Source organism: Phyllostomus hastatus, unplaced genomic scaffold, assembly GCF_019186645.2.
Source record: "Phyllostomus hastatus isolate PE091 unplaced genomic scaffold, TTU_PhHast_1.1 phas_contig_150, whole genome shotgun sequence".
NCBI lineage: Eukaryota > Metazoa > Chordata > Mammalia > Chiroptera > Phyllostomidae > Phyllostomus > Phyllostomus hastatus.
The window spans coordinates 20,789,927-20,812,635 of NW_025333611.1; the positions used below are offsets into that span (position 1 = coordinate 20,789,927).

Below are 22,709 nucleotides of genomic sequence, written 5' to 3' on the forward strand. Positions count from 1 at the left end.
CACTGCGAGAGCCAACTAAAACACCCCTGTGGGCTTAATCTGGCCTCCAGCCTCCCCATGTAGAACCCTGAGGGAAGTCGTGGACCCCTGAAGCCTTCTGGGAAGTCTGTCCAGCTGGGGCCCTCTACCCTGAGGCCCGAGGTGAAGCCCCACCCTTAACAGTGCATCACGGACCAGCTCTCTTCTGAAAGGCTGGGCTGCACGCCCTAACCTCGCCCCTGGGCATCAGGCTGACGCCAGGCTACAGGGGTCCAAAGTGAATTTCTTAAATCTGAAACTAGAAAAATGTTAGGACTGAGAGGAGGAGCTTGAGAGATTAGCCAGTATGGTGCCATCATTTGTCAGATGAGCAAACGGAGGCCTCGAGAGGAGGGAGTCTTGCCTGCAATCACACAAGGCCTCGGGGGCAGAACCGGGAGTGGTGCCCGAGCTCCAGACTCCGTGACACCAGGACCGCACTCCTCCTGCCTCCTCAAGTGTCACACTCTTCAGTCTGTGGGGCACAAAGACCATGACTTTGCTATGAAGCAGATTGATACTCAGCTAAGAGCACAATCTTCAACCTTTCTGAACCCCAGATGCCTCATCTAAAAATTGGGGCTGATAACACCTCCCTCACACGGTGGTTATGAGGCTCAGATTCAACCATCTACGAACGGAGAGTGCTTGGCGCCTTGCCTGGCACAGAGGACTCGCTCTCCGAGTTCCTCTCTTCAGGGAGGCGTTATTGTGCAGTGGCCACGGTGCATGGGCTTTGGGGTGAGACATCCCTGAGTTCAAGTTCGGGCTGTGCCTCATACAGCTGTGAAACCTTGAGTGAACTACTTACCAAAGGCTCAATTCCCTCACTGTAAAATGAGGATAAAAGTAGTGCCCAGAGGATTGAATGAGACATGAAGAACACCACTGTCAGAAGTTATTATTGTAATCACTGTGGGTCTCCTCTGAGGACATCAGATGCTTATGGGAATATGAGTGGGGTTCCCCCCCAAACCGGAACTATTTTATAAAAATTGTGTATTCTTACATGTTTAAGCTTCAGTCACCTTTAAAGTACTCTCCATTTGAGGCAATACACCTATCTAGATGTTTTTCCCATTGCTCAAAACAGTGCTTGAACTCATCTATTTTGATGTCTTTTAGTGCTCCTCCCATTTTTTGTTTCACCTCTTACACATCAAACAAAAAAAAAAAGGTTGCTCGAGGTGAGATCAGGTGAATAGGGAGGATGGGGCACGGGGTCATGCTGTTTTTGGTCAAAACTGTTGAACACTCAGTGTGGTGTGGGCCGGTGCACTCCTAAATCACTCATCACAAAACATGCAAATGTGTTGAGTCTTCAAAAAAAATTCCCTGAAGTTGAGTGCAGCCTCTCACAACAACACCAACTGGTACACTGATACAGATGGGTTCTAGAACACTTACCTAGCCAGGGAAGGCTGAACCGCAAGGGGCCTGCCCTCCAGAAGATAATTCCAGTTTGTTTTTTTTTCTGCATCCCAGCCACACACCCAGGCTGCCCGTTGCAGGACACTTTTTGTAAATCAAACCATTAGATTCTGCTAGGTTCTGCCTTCTCTGCAGGAACACCTGATATGCTTAGATATGAGGACTAGCCAGTTTCCAGCTCCTGTTACCTGGAGCCTGTTAAGGGATGGCATTTTGCTCATGTGTGTGCATGCGCAAACGCTCAGAAGGACATTGCTTGGGGCAATTTCTCCTGATCCAGGTGGACAAAGCTGTGTGAGAGGCAGTCGGTACAGAATTTACAGACAATAAGTTCTGTACCCACAAGAGGGCTTTGGGAATAAAAAGGCCCTTGTGTCCAGGCCCACACCAGCACTTCTCAGTGACTGAGGCAGATCTGGACCCCTCATATGGGTTTGCTTGGCTGTCCTGGGGAGTCTGACCTCGCTTCCCGTGATCCCTCAGGATCCCAATCCATGCCTTTTCCTTCCCCACTTCCATCAAAGAGAACAACGTTTCCCCAAGTATGGCACTCAGACTACTGGTGAAAATGTGAGATGCACCAAGATGTTACATAGGCCAAAATACTTAAATATTTGATGAATCTGTCCGAATTTGTATTTAAAACATATAACCAGTCCTTACAAACGTATAACTTTAATGATATTACTTAAAATAGAAACATTAGGTATAATTTAATTGAAAGAAAAATATTCTCTAAGTAGCACTGAATAAATAAATGATCTTATGAAAATTGTGAGGGTGGTATTTGAATGGCTGAGATTTGGGAAACACTGGAATAGTTCCCCCTGAGAAGGAAATACTTTTGGTCCTGGGCATAAATGTGGCTTGAGTTTTATGGCCTGGTCCATCTGCACACTTGGCCCTAATTTGCCTCAAGGGCTAGTCACGGGGGTGACTGCAGGCCTTTGGTTTCTCCTGCCTGGGTCCCTCCACGTCAGTTGGACCGGGCCCAATGAAGAGGCAGGTGGGCTCTTGGGTGGTGATGAGAGGCTGGCCCTTCTCTTCAAGGCTTCTGGATTTTATTTATTTATTTATTTATTTATTTATTTATTTATTTATTTAAAATTTTTAAGATGTATTTTATTGATTATGCTATTACAGTTGTCCTATTTTCCCCCTTCACTCCCCTCCACCCTGTACACCCTCTCCCACCCATATCCCCCCTTTAGTCACGTCCATGTGTCATACTTATAAGTTCTTTAGCTTCTATATTTCCCATACTATTCTTACCCTCCCCCCTATCTATTTTCAACCTATATTCTATGCTACTTATTCTCTGTACCTTTTCCCCCTCCCTCCTCCTCCCACTCCCCTGTTGCTAACCTTCCATGTGATCTCCATTTCTGTGGTTCTGTTCCTGTTCTAGTTGTTTGCTTAGTTTTTGTTTTTATTTTAGGTGTGGTTGTTAATAATTGTGAGTTTGTTGTCATTTTACTATACATTTTTTTTAATTTTCTTTTTCTTAGATAAATCCCTTTAACATTTCATAAAATAAGGGCTTGGTGATGATGAACTCCTTTAACTTGACTTTATCTGAGAAGCACTTTATCTGCCCTTCCATTCTAAATGAAAGCTTTGCTGGATAGAGCAATCTTGGATGTAGATCCTTGCCTTTCATGACTTGGAATATTTCTTTCCAGCCCCTTCTTGCCTGTAAGGTCTCTTCTGAGAAATCAGCTGACAGTCTGGTGGGAACTCCTTTGTAGGTAACTGTCTCCTTATCTCTTGCTGCTTCTGGGATTCTCTCCTTCATTTTAATCTTGGGTAATGTAATTATGATGTGCCTTGGTGTGTTCCTCTTTGGGTCCAACTTCTTTGGGACTGTCTGAGCTTCCTAGACTTCCTGGAAGTCTATTTCCTTTGTCAGATTGGGGAAGTTCTCCTTTATTATTTGTTCAGATAACTTTTCCTCTTGTTGCTCTTCCTCTTCCCCTTCTGGTACCCCTATAATTTGAATGTTGGAATGTTTAAAGATGTGCTGGAGGTTCCTAATTGCTCCTCATTTTCTTGAATTCTTGTTCCTTCATTCTTTTCTGGTTGGATGTTTCTTTCTTCCTTCTGGTCCACACCATTGATTTGAGTCCCAGTTTCCTTCCCATCACTATTGGTTCCCTGTATATTTTCCTTCATTTCACTTAGTGTAGCCTTCATTTTTTCATCTAATTTGCAACCAAATTCAACCAATTCAGCATCCTGATCACCAGTGCTTTGAACTGTGCATCTGATAGGTTGAGTATCTCTTGGTCACTTAGTTGTATTTGTTATGGAGCTCTGATCTGTTCTTCTGTTTGGACTATTATTTTACTATTATTTTTTTTTGTGTTGACGTGCCTGTTACATATGAGGGGCTGTAGGTGTTCACCAGGGCGGGGCAACCCAGTTGCTGGGTTGTGATGCTGTATGTGGGGGCGGGGTCCGACAGGGACTAGTGACGCCTGCTACGTTCTGTGTAGGATCCCAGTACCCTCTGCCACTTCCCCCAAGCAAACCGGGCCCTTCTGGTGCTGATTCCTGTGTGGGTGGGCCTGTGTACGTTCTGGGGGTGGGAACATACATCCACAGGGGTGGGTCTCTGGGTCTCTCCAACTCTCCGGTGAGGCTGGGAGTCTCTCCCTGTGCCTCAACTCCCACGGGTGTTTTCAATCAGTGTTTTGAGGCTTTATTTCATGCCGAGACTCTGTGCTGCAAGGTCTGTCTCACTCCCCAGTTTCACCTGGTTTATCTGTGCATGAGTGTGGAACACCCTGGTCAGCCAGCCACCTTGCGCGCAGTGCCTCACTTCACAATGGCCACGTCCCTGGGTCTGCCTGTTGCCACCCTGCGCCCAGGGTTCACCCGCTGCCCTCTTGCACACCTGGGGTGCCTTGCATGCCTGGTGCCACCGCTTTTTGTGCCATGACCCCTCTCCACCCTGCTGGCTGTCCGACTCCACCCCACCTACCAGTCTGGATGAATGTGTCTATTTTAACTCCTTGGTTGTCAGACTTCCATACAGTTCAATTTTCTATCAGTTCTGGTTGTTATTTTATTTCTAAATTGTTGTTGTCCTTATTTTGGTTGTACAAGGAGGCATGGTGTGTCTACCTATGCCTCCATCTTGGCCGGAAGTCTTGGATTTAATTTATTTAAAAAAGAGTCTTGCTTCAGGGTTCTGGATGGCTTGGCAGCAGCTCATAGCTGTGTGTATAAAGACAAGTGTTTTTCAATGTGCGGTCAAAATTTTCAGGAACTCAGAGTCTGATATGGAATGGAACACTTAAAACTTAATTCCATATGGAGCATTAGCAGAGTTGGCATAATTTTGCTGATAATTGCTATGAATTTTAGCCGTGCTTTGTTCTACTTAAATTTAAAGCCCTTGTGCTCCATGTTTGGCTCTGTTTGGTGACTAGCTGCAGCTGCTGACACCTTCCACAGGCGGTCCCCATTTTTTGCACCAGGTGCCTGGTGAGGACAAGCGTTTCCAGGTGAAGTAGCTCTGGCTGCTGCTCCTGGTCTGCTCAAACACTCAGTGAGCCTGTTTCCTTGGTTGCAAAGGTGGCTGTTGTATTGATGTTGTGCTCTAACCTCCTGTGATTTCTGTTCACCCCCCATGTGTTCTGCTTTATTAATGTAAGATTGCCCCCCAGTGTCCAAAAAGGTTATGTGCATGGGGAAAGGGTACCTTTCTACAACTTCAGAAAGTCTGACACAAAACAGTGTCGTGTTTGGTCATGAAAGGATGGTGGTTTACAGCAGTGCTTCTCAAACTTCACTGGGTGTGTGAGTCATTAAAGTATTAATGATTATTATCTTATTAAAATACAGAGGCAGACTGAATAGGTTGGGAGTAGGACAAAGCACTTCTCAAAAGTGCCCCAGTGACTCTAGTGCTGGGGGCCTGGGGAGCACACTTCAGTAGCGAGGCTTTGAGCACTTCTCTCCATATCTGTGTCCAGTGTGTTAACAGCCACAGTGCAAGTCCAACAATCTACACAAAGTCTGAGTGCGTAAGAAGAGACATCCTTCTAGACCCTTTGCACATTCTGGCCCCTGCTCGCCCTTCCACCTCTTCTAATCTCACTCCCTGCTTCCCTTGCTTCCCTTGCTCTGCTCTGTCCTCCCAGGCACTTTTAGATTCTCTAACACATCAAGTTCATCCCACCCCAGTGCCATTGCAGGTGCTGTTCTCGGTGCCTGGAGTGCTCTCACCCTCACTTTCCCCTCTTCACCCTTCAGTAAATATGTGAAGTGAGGTCCTTTCTGCTCCTCTCTCCAGCACCCTGTTTGTTGTCTCTGGATGGTTACCTTCATGTGCCATCTCTTGTTTTGTTTACTCATTTACAGCCTGTGTTTTCCTCTGGACCAGAGCTACATGAGCGCTCACTCCGCCTTACATGTTGCGGGATCCTCAGTGCTCCTGCCTGGCAGCTGCACCCCATAAGTGAACATGTGTTGGGTGCAGGCATAGGCGGGGAGCGAAGGAACACCCTTGAGCACCTTTCACACATTTGAGTCAGCTGTCTGGAGGCGCTGGGGTGGGGTGATACTTAGAAGACTCATAGAATGAGAGGTCAGGAAAAGAGCCACTTTTGAGCCACATTTCTTCTTCAGAGATGTCAAAGTATGAAAAAAGTGTCTATCTTAGACTAGACAAAATACAGTAAGTCTAACATTTCTTAGGCAGAGTTTTGGCAAAGTAGTATATGAATCACTGGATTAAACAAAGGAACACAGGACTTTTGGCCGTAAGCATTGTGAGTCTGTAAGGGGAGGGACAGTGGCTGTGGCAGAGACACTGTGAGGCACTTACCCCCTATAGGCTATTCCTTGCCTGCCCTGTTTCTCTTCTTTGTCAGCAGGACGCCTGCCTCCCACTAGAGAGGGTGGAAATGCCCAGTGCACAGTCTCCCAGCCTTCTCTGCAGCAAGGTCACAGGTCTACGCCCTAGTTCTGGCCAGTGGGAACTGTGGAGAAGTCTACTGAGGAGTTCTGGGAAAGTAAAATTTCTTTCCTGTTGGGTTTTTTTTTTTTTTTTTGATGTGGTTGTGTGAGGACATGATGGCTGGAGTTATAGCAGCTTTTTGTAAACATGAAGGGTCACACCAGAGGACACAATGAAGAGATGCAAAAGAAAACTTGGGCTCCTGATGGAATCACAAAGCTGCTTAATCCACCAGCCCTGCACCTTGGACTTCTGTTTGTGCAAGACAATCTGTTTTCTCATTGTTTACACCACTTTTAAGAAGGCATTCTTTACTTGGAGCTGAAAACATCCTGACTGATAAGAGTGGACAAGCTGGTCCTTCCAGTCGGGCGGACTGGACTTGGTTTCTGGCTTTACCATGGTAAGCATGCATCCTCTTCAAAACTGTTTCCTCATCTGTGAGCTAGAGATAAGAGTAATGGCTACCTCTTGGGCTGCTACAGAGGCTTAAATGAGATGGTGGGTGTAAATCCCTCTGCATAGAACTTGGCTCATTGTTGGTGCTTAACAATGAGGAACTATTACTATTATTGTTATCATTTTTTGATTACAGACTCTTATTTGTCATCAGAACATCCTCTACCATCTTGCAGGACCCCATTTTCTGCAGGAATCAATCTGGGTGATGCTAACCTTGTTGAGTTTTCTTATTCTACAGAAGGAGAAACTAAGGCCAAGGGAGACCCGCTGTCTGGACTCTTTTATTTTGAAAAAATGTGCATGGTTCAGCCTCTTCCCACTCATTTCCACTCCCACTACAAACAACAGAAGGACACAGGTCTGGGTTGAAATCATGTGCCTTTATGGGAAACAAAAATACCCAACAACAATAACAAAAGCCCTTCAAATCGTGCCAAGTTCTCAATCAGTGATAATGAGGCAGTTTCAATGATTGTGTCTGGCCAGGGACGTTTCTAAAGGGTCAGGAGAGTTGAAAGACATTGGCCATAAAGAGAAGTAACAGAGGGGGTTGATATTTTAAATGAGAACATAGTAGACCTCCTTTCTGGCCTGGCATCCTTTCACCCTTTTGATATGGTCTCCTCCTAGCTTACAAAGACATTTCCCAAAATTTGCTCAAATGCAGTCTCTTCCAGAAAGCTCTCCTTTATCTGTACCAACTGCATATGCCTTTTCAGTAATGTCACAACCATTTTCTCATGCCACCTCCCATCACTTCCGCCTCACATCCATTGTGTTTGAGTACATGCCTTCCGATACCCATTGTTGGCAGGCATGTCCCCCAGACCAGGGCCCACGCTGACCATCTCAGGGCTCCCACCTCCCTCCCCAACTCAGAGCTCAGTATACAGCAAGTGCTCAGCATCAGCAGGTACACAATGAGGGTTTATCGAAGTCAGTTCTACCTCTGCCATGTTACATCACCAGCCTCTTGAGAGTCATAATTGTCATTTCCACTTAGTCATCCTTCCTCCAAGACCTCAAAATTGCCTGACTCAAGGCATCTCCAGGAAGGTACAGACCCTACTGAACATCACCAACTCAGGGTAGAAGGTCTGAAAAGGGGAGGAGAGAAGGCTAAGCATTCGCTCCTGTTCCAGGAGGCAAGGAGGCAGGAAAAGCAGCCCCTGGGGAAATCCAGGATGATTGTGAGTGGTGTTGGCCAATGCTTAATTTTGGAATCTCATAGGCGGTCATTCTTCAGAAAGTTTTTGCAGTGAAACTTGACCAGCTTTGCAGTGGGCATCAGGGACTGGTTGAGTTACCCTGCTGGCCCCAGGACCAGCAGGCACAGACCAGGAACCTCACTTTGGAACATGGCCTATGTAACCTTGAGAGGGGTGTTAGAAGTCATCCGTCTAGTTGTTCAGTTAGAGCTATGGGGGGAACGTTAGCCCTGCGGTGTGTTGAGTTGTCAGGCACATAGATCATAGTAAGGCTGAAGAATACAGCGGCAGTGTGGACCTCCCCTCCAAAGCGGGAAGGGTCAGGAGGTGCTAGAAGCAGTGAGGGAGGGAGGAGGGTCCCAAGAGGTCCTGCAGCTCCAGTTCTAACAGGTGCCCTGCTCTGTTTTCTGCTCCCGGCTCCCACTCCTTCCCCTCTGGTTCTCCATGTCAGGGCCAAGCAAAGGGGCCAGCTGTAAGTGGTGGAAGAAAAGGAAGTGACTTTTCTTTTCCTACTGTGAGTCATAGACTTGGAGCAGGGAGAGGTCAGGATCAAGGACAGAAGAAGGATTGAAGAGCCGAGGCCCTACCCACTTCTGTTTACTGCCATGAGGAGTCAGTCTGAGCCCCACACTTCTAACTGCATCTCCCCCAGAGAGCACCAAGCTCCGAATTGTGGGTGCTGAGAAAATTCTACAAGGGCTCTGAAAGGTGCTCAGTGTCTTTGGGAGGGGGCTGTGGATCCTCCCATGGGAGGGCCCCTCTGGGGCCAACAGGATGTGAAAACCACAAGGTCAGCATCCACCCTAGAGACTGGGGAATAGAGCCAAATGACAGACAGAAGAGACTTCTTCAGGCACCTCCTTTAGGAAAGAGGCTTGGACCTAAGGGGACTCAAGTTAGACGTTAGATGTTTCAGTATAAAAAGGATCCCCAGTAAAAGGATGGGCGTCCCCTCAAATCCCTTCCCAAACCCCATTGCATTTAGAAAAGAGAAAGTAAGGAGCATAAAAATATCTTGATGATGCGGGCTTGCCTGACAGTCCAGAAAAGCAAGTCTCATGGCAGGCAGTGTGTCCCATTACACAAGGGGATTATACCGAGCTTCAGTATAGAGCTTTTACATATATCTTTATATAAACGCATATATATTTATAGAGCCTCTGCCTAGAACAGCCGGGCTTGCTTCTTCAGTTCATTCCTCTTCCAGAGGGCCAGCCGGTCAAACTCAGAGATGGTCATGCCGAAGACTTGGTAGAACTCTTCCTGGGATAAGTGGCGCTAAAATGAAGGGGACAGAGAAAAAACAGCTTGAGGACAGGAGGTGCAGGCTGGGGGCAGGTGAGGCAGGAGGGGTCACGGTGCCTGGCATGGTGTCTGACCCACGGCAGGTATGTGATGAATATTTGTTGAGTGGATGAATGCATGAATGAATGTTTCATCAGAGGGATCTCTGGAGCTGGTCTGGCTGCAGAGGCTGCTCCTGCTCCAGATTCAGGTGCGACTTATGCTTCACCTAAGTGCCCTAGCTGCATCCTGGTTGACCTCACCTTTCTGCATCCCTGCTCCATGCATTCATGCTGTGTTCAGGAGTGTGTGTGGATTAATGCAACTCCTCTGTCCTTCGGAGGAAAAAGGAGGTGTAGCCAAGATTTTAGGGTGGATTTCCTCTTATTAATATTTTTATAAATGATCTGGATGGCTGTTCCTCAGGCTGGTCAATGAAAAACCACTACTGTTCATATTTCTCCAAGCACTGAAATGGCCTTTCATCTCTTTCTTGTGTGAGAACAAACAGGCCATAAAACAAAACAAGGTTCTGAATTCCAGGCAGGTTCCCCGCCCCCACCTCCTGACTGCTCTGCCTATTCTCTCCCCCTTCCGAGCAGTCTAGAAAGTTGGTCTATTGTCAAAAGCTTTGAGATTTAGAAATACATGGCACTTAAAATGTTAACAATTGGTGCATTTAGGTGAAGGGTAGACGGATGTTCATTTTACTGTTGCAACTTTTCTGGAGTTCTGAAATTTTTCAAAATAAAATTTAAAATTATGTTTTGGGAGAGAAATAGATGGCATATATCCTGCCTGAAAACTCGCTGGAATTGCCGAGATGACCTGTGGGTAGCAATTATATTAGCTAATTGACTCAGTGCAGTCCGCTGGTGCAGGGGCCAGGGCAGTGTCCTTCACCCAATGGTCTCAGCTCAGGCAGCACGTGAGACATTCCTGTGAGCCTCTGAAAAACCCTGATGCCTGAGCTCCTTCCGCAGGCTGCAGTTTAATTGGTCTAGGGTGGAGCCCTGTGTTGGTATTTTAAAAAGCACCAGAATTGGTGATTCTGAAGCTTAGGGAGGCTGTGCTTCCCAGGTCTGAGCTTCTGGGTGTCCTGGAGGGTGTAGGAGAGCAATTGGTCTTCCAGGATGAACATTTCCATCCCTTAATGCAGGCGCTCCCCTGAGCTGCCACGGGAGCTGTCCCCTTCAGCACTGCCAGGCTCTCACTGCCAGACCCTGGAAGGAGGCCCCAGTTCCACATGTGGGTGGAATCATCTGCTTCCTTGCTGTTACCCCAGCATGCTAGAGCAGCAAGGACTCATGCAGCTTCCTGAGCCACTGACATCCCCCTCCTACTGCCCCAGCCCTCCCTCTAGGCTGGGTGAATTCCTCGGCTGTCAGGTTAAGGTGGTGCTTGTCCTGCCCCTAGGAGCGCTGAGCCTCCTCTCAGAACTAAGCCTGCATTTGATTTTGCACACATTTCCTGACACCTCTCCCAGTCCAGGCCATGTGGTAGATGACAGACGATCTTTGGCAGGCAGAGGAAATGGATCTGCACACTAGACAGAGGGCTGGGGGAGGCTGGAGGAAGAGATGAGTGACACATCCTGGGGAAGGCACGGGGAGGTTTGGGGCACAGGCATCGCTAACTAGAAGGCAGCCCTGGGGAGGGAGGAGGCTGGCGAGATGGGAAGGTCATTCCGGGGAGAGGTGGGGAGAGGCCCTGGCCTGGGAAGGACAAAGTGTGCTCCTGCGTCAGAAATGACCAGGGACTGGAACTACATGCCAAATATACTGGGCGGCTCAAAAGCCCAATGCTACCACTGTGCCTTTATGTATGCTGTTCCCACTGCATGATGCTGTCTTCCCTCCCTCCATCCATCCAAACCTTCCCGCCTGCAAGTCCAGCTAAATCATTTCTCTTGGTGGAAGCTGGTCATCCAGCCCAGCCTTAGTGGTCTTCTCTGAATCAGAGTGATCCCACACTGGTGGGGTGTTTACTCCCCAGGACACTGCCTGACTCTTTGTGTATTGTTTCATTATGTCACTAGGCTATTGAGGGAAGCATGACAATCACCCCACTTTATAGAGGAGAGAACTAAGGTTTAGAGAGGTTGTCACTTGGTCAAGCTGCCCACCTAGGGACGGCAGGATCAGGGTGGGAAGCGAGGGTGTCTAACTCAAGACCTCCTTATCCTTTTACCTCTGCACAGGGCTGCCTCCTACACCCCTCATTGCAGCACTGGTTTTCTACACAATCCTGCCTGAAACCAGTGCTGAATGTCTTCTTATCAACCAGACGACAGGCCTCTGAGCAGGGACCAAATCTAGCTCTCCCATGTCTGCAGAAGCATCACCTCAGGTGGGACACATTGGACCCGTGCAGCACAGATGCTAACTGAATTGAGGAGAGAGCACAGAGCAACATGGGACAGTCCTGGGCTAAGGACACTGTGGGGGAGCCTCTGCTTTTTCAACAAGCCGTGTGACCCTAAAGCCATTCATATTGCTGGCCCCTCCTGAGCTGGGTTAGACCAGGCAAGGGCTGGAGTCCCTTTGAACCCAAAGGCTCCTTATCAGTTTTCTCCACTGACCTCCAAACGTGTCCGGTCCACATCCTTGGGCAGTCGGTTTCTTCCTCTCGTGGTCACCAGCAGCAGCTCATAAGGGTAGATCTAGGAGAGAGGAAGTGGGTGGGGTTTGCTGGTTGGGTGAGGGTGGTGGGCTCATCCCTTCACCCACATTTTATGTCTGGGCTCCCTCCTCTACCCAAAAAGGGCCAGTGGTTAAAGACTGAAGGGACGGCTGGGTTTGACTTCCTTGGGGTTGCCTGGCAGCCTCAAGCTACCTTTTCCCAAAAGGCAAGGCCCCAGAGTCCCTTGATATGCTAGGGATAAGCTTGGTGGCATTTGGTATGAATGTGGGCAAATATCTCAAATCTGGTGATTTGGAAGCCTCCAGAAAGTCTCTGAGGCCCATGGGGGAACTATGTGATTTTAGGAGGCAAGAGTCATGGGGAAGGACTTAGGGAAAGTGGGCCTCGGAACTGGATATGCTGGCTTTAAGAGGAACCCCGGGGCTGTTTATCGATGTCCCCGTTCCTGCATAGACAGTGCTGTTATTCTCCTGCTGGTCCCCAGTGCGGCAGCTCCCAGTGTCTCAGAGACCTCCCGGGCCTGTGGATCCCTTTACCTTATACTCTGTAAAGAGAAAAGACACACACACAAATGGAAACACATTGGTCTTTGCTTTGCATCACTGTACTGGCCTCTGTCTTAGAGACCCTGTCTTTGCTGAATTTGTCCCAAATCAAGGCTGGTAGGAGTACCATGGGTGGCTGGAGAGAGGGGTTGGGCTGATCTAGAGATACGGTTTTAGGGAAAAAATGACCTTTGAGATATTTAGAGGAGATGAATCTAAGCCACATAGGCAAGACCCTCCATATTCTGGGGGTCCTCCAAGGTGAGCTGCCCTGCCACCCCAGCCTGCTGGTCAGATGGGGGAGGCTGGCAGGAGACCAGAGCTCATGGAACGTTTGCTAGGAAGAATGTGCGTTTGGCTCTGAGTGTTTCCCTGCACCCAAAGCTGACTGGCAACTCTAGCTCAGCAGTACCGGGACAGCAGTGCTCTAGATGGTTCTGGGAACCCAGATGGGACAGCTGGCCTGGAGATCACCCAAGGCCAGGGATTTGAAAGGATGAGGGGTGAGGAGTGGAAAAGGGAGGGTCTGGGAAGTGAAAGGGAGGGGAACTCCCTTCAGGGTTTGGATGGAGCCCAGTGTGGGGCCTGAGTGTGTAGCAGTCATTTGTTGAGGGTCACGCTGCAGCCGTGAGCAGGGCACCTGATGCCCCATGAGTTCTGGGGGGCCCGCACTCACCTCGCATGCCCCAGTTGACGGCGTTCATGCTGTCATAGTGGAAGAGGTCGGCACTGGGTGTCTGCAGGGGAGACAGAGCGGGGCTGGCCTGAGGCAGGCTCACCGCTGCCTCCTGGGGGCACTCACCTGTCTCCAGGAAATGGCCCCGGGCATGTGGGACAGGCGGCCCTCGCAGAAGCCTCAGTCTCAAGCTGGGGTGATTTACCTCACTGCCCAATTTCTAGTGCCCAGGCCAGGCACACAATAAGCACTCAGTAAATGTTTACTTATTGGCGAATTTTATCTCGTGCTTTCTTTCATGAGACCTGCCCTGGTCTCATGACCCTGTTTAAAAATGCAAGTTGCCCTCTCCTCAAATTCCCAATCTCCTTTATCTGGCTCAACATTTTCCTCCTTGTCCCCATAGCACTTACTACTTTCTACATTCTATTTAATTTGACTTGTTTACTATTTACCACTTGTTTCCTGTTTCCCCTGTAAAAGCAGAAGCTCCAAGGGGCAGGGGTTTTTGTCTTCCTTGGTCACCGATGTACTCCAGGCACCTGGAGTGCTGCCTGGTGTGTATAAAATACTGACAATGAGTGACTGCTGTGTGAACGACCGTCCAGGCCTGGAGTGTGCTGGGGACGGGGCCTGTGTGTCCTGCGGCAGGGCAGGCTTATTAACACCAGCCGCCGTCCCCCAGTGGTGCTCACACCCCTTTTGTGTGCTTGACACGGCCACAGAGCAACGGGTCTCTGGCTTCCACTCTGTCCTTCTGTGGTCTCTAGTCCACACAGCGGTGGAGGGACCCGTCACACGTCCGAGTCAGGTCACACGGCGCAGTTACTGGAAGCCCTCCGACGTCCTTACCGGCGTGCAGGGCCCTACTGACCCTCCTGTCAGGCTTCATCCCCACGCTCACTCCATGCCACCAGCCACGCGTCCTCCCCGCCCAGGGCCTTTGACACTGTCCTCCCCTCTCCAGACGGCTCTTGCTGGTATTCAAGCAGTGAGGTCCTTCTGAGCCCTCAGGCCTTGCTTAAATCTATCCCCTGCTGACTGTCTCCTCTCCCTGCCCCGAAGCTTTGAGTTCTGTCTCAGCACTTAGGATCGCCTGACTGCAAATCACACTTTCTTTTGCTGGTTGCCTGTCTCCCCAGCTAGAACTCAAGCTCCCTGGGAGCAGCAACTTTATTCACCGCAGGATCCCCAGCACCTAGAACAGTGCCTGGCACTTAGTAGGTGCTCAGTTAATAAATATTTATTTACCTCAATGTTTATGCTTTCCCCCATCACCTGTCCAGTCACGCAGCCCCTCCTCTTACCAATAAGATATTTTTTATTCCCTTTTGGTCCCTAAACCAGCTCACTGTTTCCGTGAGTTTCATGTTGCAGGCCACTGAAGAGCTCAGAGGGCTCCAAGCCATGGCAGGCAAGTGAAGCAGGCAGATGGGTGTGGCTATCGGCTTGAGTCCTGGCTCTTCATGTACTGGGTGTGGGACAGAGCTAGCCAACCCCCACCCCCCCCGGCCCGCTCCATGCCTCCATAGTAACTACCTCGCAGGGTAAATGAGTTAGCACTTGTAAACTGCTTAGCACAGCGCCAGGCATCCACCAGCCCCTCCCATGGGGGCACCTGAACATTACAGGGAGGAGAGCCACCGTTGCCTTGGGTTCCTTCAGTTAGTCCACCTCTATCCCCAAGGCCTTGGCCAGGGTTCCACCCCTTAGTAATCACCGTAAGTGCCACAGCAGCGAACTAATGCTGGAATCGCCAACACTGTGGGGACAATGGCCCCGCATGGCCTCTCTTACCCTGTGCAGCCCGTTTCTTCTGTAGGCAGGCAGGGAGGCAGACTTGGAGATGAGGGGATCTGAAGAGAAGGAGCAAAACAGTTACTAGGGGCCCCAGGCCATGGGACCCTCTCCCTAAGCTCATCTGGCTGCAAATGGCCAATATTACCCCCTAACTCCGGGGTGAGGCGGCTGTAGCTGGGGGCCTCCAGATCCTTCCACCACTGCTCTCCAGGCTTACAACTGACCATCTTCGGGGTGCCTCCCCCTGGCAGAATTCTAGGGCCACCCCAAGCACCCATTCACACAGTCTTCTGGCCTTGTCTTGCACACAGCTAGCCTTTTATGAGGCACTCCTCTCCTGGCCACAGGGTGGCTCTGGACAAAGGCTCTGAATTGGAGTTGAGCTTGAAACCCAGACAGGTAAGCTCTCACATGGGCGGAAGAGGTGCACACTCTTTGTTTCCTGCTGGGAGCTGTTGGGCACGCCAATCCTGGTTCTAGAACCAAAAGTGGAGGCCTACCAACTGACAAACACAATGGGGTGGACTGCTTGGGAGGGGGACTGTGCTGGGGTATCCACACTCTCTGCTTATCACAGCTATGGGAGACCTGTGCAGGTTCAGTCTGGCCCTCACAGGACACCCTGGGCTGAAGGTAGGGCAGGCAGAACATACCACTGTCAGCCAGGTAGTGGGACCGAGGGGCTGCAAGAGAGAAGAGCCAGAGATCAGTGTGCATGGGGACAGACCGACATGTGGATAGTTCATGGGGCAAACAGACATGACTCCCACACCTGGGCCACCCTGGCTGGAGGGGAGGAGGAGCCTCTTTTATTATCTCCTTTCCCACGGGTCATTTTCCAATCATTGTCCTTGCACCCCATCCCCGAGCCCCCTCTCAGCTCCTAGCCCAGAACCTGGCGCATAGCAGGAGCTCTGTGGTATCTGCTGCACTGGTGCCACCGAGGGGAGCTGCATTTTGAGCAGCACCGGTGGCGCACTGCAGAGAGCCCAGAGGCAGGGATTAAAAACAGCGCCTCAGTGGCCAAACAGGGAACTGGGCTCCTGGGTTCACCCTGGCTCTGCTTTTAGTAGATGCCTAACTTCTACAAGTTGCTTAATCATGCTTCTGTTTCCTCATCTGTAAAGTGGGGAGGGAAGATGAATCCCTTATAAGGTGGTTGTGAAGAATACATGACATAGTACAGAAAGGTACCAGCACAGTGTCTGGCACATGGGAAACACTGAATAAAACTGGATTTATCATCATTGAAGCCCCATCATCTTTAATCTCACCCAGAGTCAGGGTGATTATCCTTGATTAAGTTACTGTCCATTAAGTATTGGTCTGTATCCGCCAAGTATTGACAAGTATGTCAAGGTGCTTTTATTCTTGACCAGGTTATTATCCACCAAGTATTGACTGAGACAGGATTTCCTGGCGGGACTGGATCCCACAGGGGTAAGAGGGAGAGGAGGCAGATGGCACATGAATGTGCCCAGGAACAGGGAGGAGATTATAGTGAGAGACTCTCAGGGCAAAGTGCTTCACCCAATGCTGTGCTTGTGTACCTCCAGTGATAGGAGGCTCACTACCTCAAGAGGTAGTGCCTTATATCTTCGAGCCATTCAAACGATTAGAAGATGATTGGAAGTCACTGCTTCAGAGGCCCAAGAAGCAGAATCGACTGCTCAGGGCAGAGCATGGTCTTACTTAGTGTCCCACACAGCCCCTTGCCAAGTCTGTATTCCAGAACCAGGTGAGACTGAAGGAGTTCAGATTCATTGATGGAGAGGGGAGGTAAAAGCCCCCACCCAGCGGTGCTTACAGCCATTGAGAGACATGTCATAGCCAGCCGTGTGCAGGGCCTCCCGGCTGCTGGTGGAGCTCCTGGGCGGGGTCCAGGGATCTGCGTAGGAGCTGGACCGGGCCTTCATCTCCTCTTTCAGAATCAGCCGGCCAATTCCACTCTGCAGCTGGGAGTGAAGGAGAAGCCAGAGGAAGTCAGAAGGAGGCAGAGTGCACTGGGGGGGAACAGGCTTAGGAATGGCTGAGTGATTGGACTCCCTCTGGTGGCCCTGTCATTTTTCCTTCCCAGTGTCCCTCCCTCCTTGCAGGACCCATGTTTCCTTTTGGGAGTTCATCTCTCTTTCATGAGTGGCCCTCTGGCCTGGCTGGGACTCTGACAGTGGGCACAAAAAGCAGGTCTGGCCAGCGACAGGACTGCATTGCCTCGGCCACAGTGATTGGTGGAGTGATGGGCAGTCGGCCCCATCTGGGCCGGGAGTGCCTTCCCTGAGACTCTGGTTGGAATCACTAGCACCTGTCTTTCGAAAGAAGTTTTGTTTTAGAGAGGTGGAATTCATATAGTATAAACTTAACTACTTTAAAGTGAACAATTCAGTGGCATTTAGTACAACTACCACCTCTCTAGTTCTAAAACATTTTTATCACCCCCCAAAAAGACCCTGTACCATTAAGCAGTCACTTCTTACTTCCCTCTCCTCCTGGTCCCCAGTCATCACCAATCTAGGTTATGTCTTTACAAGTTTATCTATTCTGGATATTTCATGTAAATGAGATTGTACAATGCATCGTAGGCTTTTGTGTCTGGGTTCTTTCACAAATAATGTTTTCAAGGTTTATCCATATTGTCGTATATATCAGGACTTCATTCCTTTTTATGGCTGACTAGTATTCCATTATATGGATATATCACATTTAAAACCATTTGTGAGCTGATGGACATTCAGCTTACTCCCACCTTTTGGCTGGTGTGAACTTTGGCTGGTTATGAACAGGTGTGCACATATGTTTGAAAATCAGTTTTCAGTTCTTCTGGGCATATACCTAGAGATGAAATTGCTGGACCACACGCTAACTCTACATTTAGCTTTCTGAGGAGCCACAAAACCATTCCCCTTTTCTGAGGGGCAGTGGCACCACCTTCCACTCCCAAGAGCCGTGCACGAGAGGCGCTGGCACCCACTTTCCATGAAGTGAGAAGAACCTGCCTGAGCACGAGGCCAATGCAGGGGCAAGCCCGCAAAAGCGCAGAGAGAGACAATGTCCCCATGGCAGTTTCTTGAGCAGCTGGATCTAGTTATACATGAAGATAATCTGACCATTTCACTTTTTGGCTCTGCCATTTCTTCTTTCCATCAAAGCGTGAGTTTGAATTTGGTTTCTGTTACTTGCAAATGAAAATGTCCTCAGTAGTGAACCCTTTAAGCATCTCATTCAGTGATGTGGCTGGCTCACCTTGTGCATACTGCGGTCAAAGTCGTCCTCCTCTCCTCCGGATGAGAACCTTCGGGCTCGGGGCACTGCCAAAAGACAGCTAGGGTCAGCTCCTGCGTGTGCGCCCCTCTCGGCCTGCTCTGGGGGGAGGGCACAAGGGGCAGTAGAGGAGCTGGGACAGGTGGGGGTTTCCTCCACGCGCTACCACTTTCGAGCTGAGTGACCCTGCACAGGTGCACTTGGTGAATGACCTGCCACGACCTGCCACTCCCTGCCCACGGGCCTCCCTGAATGGAGATGCCCAGCACCCCTTCCCATCCTTGGGCTGTGAGGTGCACATGAAGCTGCTGCCCAAACAGAGCTAACCAGCCACCATGCTGGGACTCTGTCTGATGCTGGTGGGAGAGAGAAGCCCTTTTTCTGCCCAGCAGGAGGTAAGCCTGGACCTGCTGGAGCTCACTTGGCTATGACGAGGACAGAGTCAGCTTGAGAATGGAGCGACCCAATGCAGGGGACAGGACACGTCCTGATGATGTCCACTCACCTCTGGGTCCTGTCGTGCCACAAACACTTTCAGTCACATGATCAAGAACGTCCCTAATTTGGCCTCAGCCATTTGGAATTGGTCTTTCTTTCTTTCTTTTCTCTCTCTCTCTCTCTCTCTTTCTTTCTCTCTTTCTCTCTCTCCTTCCTTCCTTCCTTCCTTCCTTCCTTCCTTCCTTCCTTCCTTCCGTATGTTTGTGATTGAAACAGCATCATCTAGGATTGCCCCTCTCCCCCCATGCCTGCTGGGTGTGGTCTTTCCTGCCTGTGTAGCCTCTGAACACTCATCACTTATGGACATTTGTCACTGTCCACTTTGGGTTACAGTTGGGCTGGTGTCTTATCTCCTTTCTAAATGGAGACTTTGTTGAGGGTAGGGAAGGGGTAGTGTCATCTCAACTCCTCAGAAACTTTGCTTAGAATGGACAATTGATAAAGGTATGTATTGAATCAAAATGGCACTTGATGAAAATTCCTCGCCATACTGGAAAGAAACAGCTTGGGATACCTGATTGGTAGGGGTTGCACCTTGAGGACCACTAGGTCCTCTTGTCAGGGCTCCCACAAGCACCTCCCATCTGCCTACATTCTCTCTTTTCAGTCCTCTAAACCAGTGTCCACCCCACAGCCGAAGCGGTGTCTTACAAACACAAGTCTTATCATGTTGTCACTTTGAATGGCTTCCTGCTGTTTAGGGTAAAGACCAGAACCCACAAGGCCTGGTGGGACCTGGCCCCTCATCACCTCCCCCACCCCACTGTAAGCTCGAGGTTAGCTGACAGTCTTTTCTTTCCCATCCTGGGTCTTTGCAGATGCGTTTCTACACTCAGTGGGCTTGTCTCCTCCTTACTCCTCCTGTAGCAGCAGAGTCTGCATCTGGGCAGGCTTTGTCGTCTCTAGGCTGGACTGCATGCGCCTGTCATCAGCTCTCCTACCTCCTGTTTATCCCCTTATATATCACCTCCCTCTCTAGTTAGGACCCAAGTCTTTTCCACAAGGGCAAGGACATGGCCTGGTCTGTTTGTCAGTGCCTTCTTAGGGCCCATGGCTGGCCCTCAAAACATGTTTGCTGAATGAATAAATGACTGATAAAGTGAAGGAGTAGGTGACTGTCCTGGCCCCTTGCATCCCTGGTGTAGGTGACAGGGCTCTGGCCTTGTCTCCCCCATGGGGCACACTACCTTTGGGGGAGCCATGGTAGGTCCAATACTCAGACTCTGTAGCATAGTAGGGGTCTGGCGAGTAGGCTGGACTGTATTTAGAGGCCTGGCTGATGTCTTCACTTGTTTTGCTCTTGGTTGTTGTTGACAAATCACCTGCAAAGGACCAAAAAGAGAGAGCTTCAGGGAGGCAGAGCATTCTAGACTAGCATCCTCTACACTCTTTCCCATGTCTCAGCCGGCCTCTAGCCCAGGGGAGTGAGGCCACTCTGAGGCCAGGGTCTGGGGTGTGGAGCACTGGAGCTGGAAAGGCACTGAGTCCATGGCTCACACTTGCCACTTGGAAAGCTGAACACCATAGAGGGGAAGGTGCTTGCTCAGGACCACAGAGCAAGTAAGACCAGAACTGGACCAGACTCCTAGCTTAGGACTCCTTCTACCGCATTCCATGGACTTCCCAGTGTACTCCTAAGTGAACAAATACTAAGGCCGTGGCTTCTCCAAGTAAGACTAGACGTGTCCCAGGTGAGCCCTTGCCCTAGGCTTCCTTCCCCTCTGGAAGCCTGCCTTGCTGTGGACTGGAGCTACATCTGTGGTGGGAGTTGGCCAGCAGGGCCGTGCAGCATGTTGAGTCAGGTCAGCCTTCTCAGCCTGAAATGCCAGATCCTTCCTGAGGAGATTATGTGGCCTGAATGAGGGAGCACTGGACAGGGAGTCAGCAACACTAGGTTCTGCTCCCTGCTCTGCCACTTAACTCACTTGTAACACCAGGAAAACCCTGCCCCTCTCTGCCTCAGTTTCCCCTTCTGTGAGCATTAGAATTGGTCTGTTGGCTCAGGTGCCATCCAGCTTCAAGCTTCCATGTGAATTCCATAGCATGGGGTGAACATCAAACCTATCAAAGCCACAAAACCTTCTGGACGGTGACTTCAGCATGTGCCGAAGACTGGCAAGAGGCTGACCTGGGCAGAGAGAGGCCTGGGGAAATGAGCGCGGCTTCAAGATAATTCCTCAGGGGACAAGCTATAGGGACAAACTCTACACTCCAGGCAGCCAGGGCTGCAGAGTCCTGGGATTGCCCTCAGCCAGCTCCGGCTACACGCCTCCCCCTGCCCCAGCAGCACTTGCTCCCAAAGCTCCCATTCTCTTTGATGTGGGTCCCACCCCAGCTAATCTCACTCAGCTCTTTCATCTGCCCTCTAATCCATCCAAACCACCTCCACCCCAGACTCCCTGCTTTGGTGCTGCCCCTCAGGGCCATCTGGGAAGTCCCACGCAGTCCTGAGGGGTTTGGATCTGGGGGCCTTTTCTGGATATAAAGTCAAACTAACTGTCAGGGTTGGTGACTTTCTGTGTCCACTTGGGGCACATGGTATGACCTCTACACCCACACATAGATATGCACATGTTCACAGACCCTCCTCGATCCCTGTTCAGCCCCTCCAAAATCAAGGACATTTGTCTAAATTATCAGTACCCAGAGCTGCTATTAATACTTGTATTGCCCCTTCCATCAGGTTGGTGAGTTCAGATCTCAACACATAGCTGCTTCTGATGGCTCATGCTCCACTAACTCTGTTATCCAGTGGACCCATAGGCACACAAAGGTGACAGGGTGGCTGCTGTGCCTCTGCATCCTCAACTAAGAGATGCGCTTATTCAAATGAGGCTCAATAAATGCTTCTGCAAGAGCCATCAGTTTTCAGTGCTGAGTGACTGGGTGTCAGCGCCCTGGGTGCGCCTCTCCCAGGGGTATGCTGAACAGGGATTTAGGACACTAGAAGCCATGGGACTTAGGGAAGGGTAGGAGGTTGGGGAGATGGTAGCAAAGGATTTAGGGGATATGAGATCTTTCTTGTCCTTTTAAAATGTCACCAAACTCTTCTCTAATGTCACTTGGAGTGATGGGAGGGCAGTCAACAAGAAGGACCAAGGTGCAGCCTTGCATGTGTCCCTCCTGGTGACCCATGCAGATCCATCTGCACACACGGTAACTGCCCCACATCCCTTGCCTGGCCATGCCCTCTCTGCCTCCAACCGTACCATGCCGTTTGTAGATCGGGGGTTTCCGGTAGATGTTACTTTCTCCAGCTGCCAGACAGACCCAGAAGGGACAGGAGGGAGGAGAGAGAGAGAGACAGGAAAAAAGGAGACAGCAGTTGGTCAGTTGATCTCAGAAGAGAGAGATGGTCAGCAAGTTTTCCCAAGTGTCCACCATCTTTTCCCCGGTGGACTTCCTCTTCCAAAGCTGAACTTCCAACCTCATACCATTGGGTTCCAAGAAGGGTGAGAGGAAAGGAATGGGTAGATTCAGATGGTCCTGAGGAAGGGATTTGGGGCTTGAATGGTGGGCATGCAGGCAAAAGGTGGGCATGTGCTCAGCAGGACCCCATGCAGGAAGGTGTTCAACGCCTCCACCCAGCGGCCACGCATCATTCCACGTGAAAGTGCCCAGAATGCTACAGCCATGGTTCAGCATGATCCCCCTCACTTCCTCAAAAACAGACAGGATGGGACCTCTCTGGGCAGCTGAGAAAGGCACAGATGAAACAGCAGGACGAGCTCCTGGGGAAAAGTGGGAGAGGAGGGAAAACCTGGGCCCGGAGTTGGGAGACTAGTCTAGGCCCAGCTCTGCTGTAATTCAGAACGAGATCTTGTCCAAATCACACCTGCAGGGTCACCCATCACTGTCCCTCGTGCTCATTACCTCTAGCCACACTGGCCTGCAGCCAGTTCAGTGTGTCAGGGCCCTTG

At 50.1% G+C, this 22,709-nt stretch overlaps 1 protein-coding gene across 5 annotated transcripts in view; it reads right to left on the bottom strand.

Annotated features, from left to right (window-relative positions):
• Positions 1-7,238: 7,238 nt before the first annotated feature.
• ABLIM3 (actin binding LIM protein family member 3) overlaps positions 7,239-22,709 on the bottom strand; it is a 101,748-nt gene continuing 86,277 nt past the window's right edge. For 4 of the 5 annotated variants that reach the window (XM_045821297.1, XM_045821327.1, XM_045821287.1 and 1 more), the window contains 10 exons: positions 21,999-22,046; positions 19,977-20,111; positions 18,274-18,338; positions 16,841-16,988; positions 15,687-15,716; positions 15,031-15,089; positions 13,234-13,294; positions 12,549-12,556; positions 11,951-12,031; positions 7,239-9,363 (listed from right to left, as the gene is read on the bottom strand). In XM_045821297.1, coding sequence (XP_045677253.1) covers positions 9,250-9,363; positions 11,951-12,031; positions 12,549-12,556; positions 13,234-13,294; positions 15,031-15,089; positions 15,687-15,716; positions 16,841-16,988; positions 18,274-18,338; positions 19,977-20,111; positions 21,999-22,046 — 749 coding nt within the window. In that variant the 3' untranslated portion in view covers positions 7,239-9,249. The remainder of the gene's footprint in view (positions 9,364-11,950; positions 12,032-12,548; positions 12,557-13,233; positions 13,295-15,030; positions 15,090-15,686; positions 15,717-16,840; positions 16,989-18,273; positions 18,339-19,976; positions 20,112-21,998; positions 22,047-22,709) is intronic. The other variant, XM_045821316.1, reaches the window with a different exon arrangement.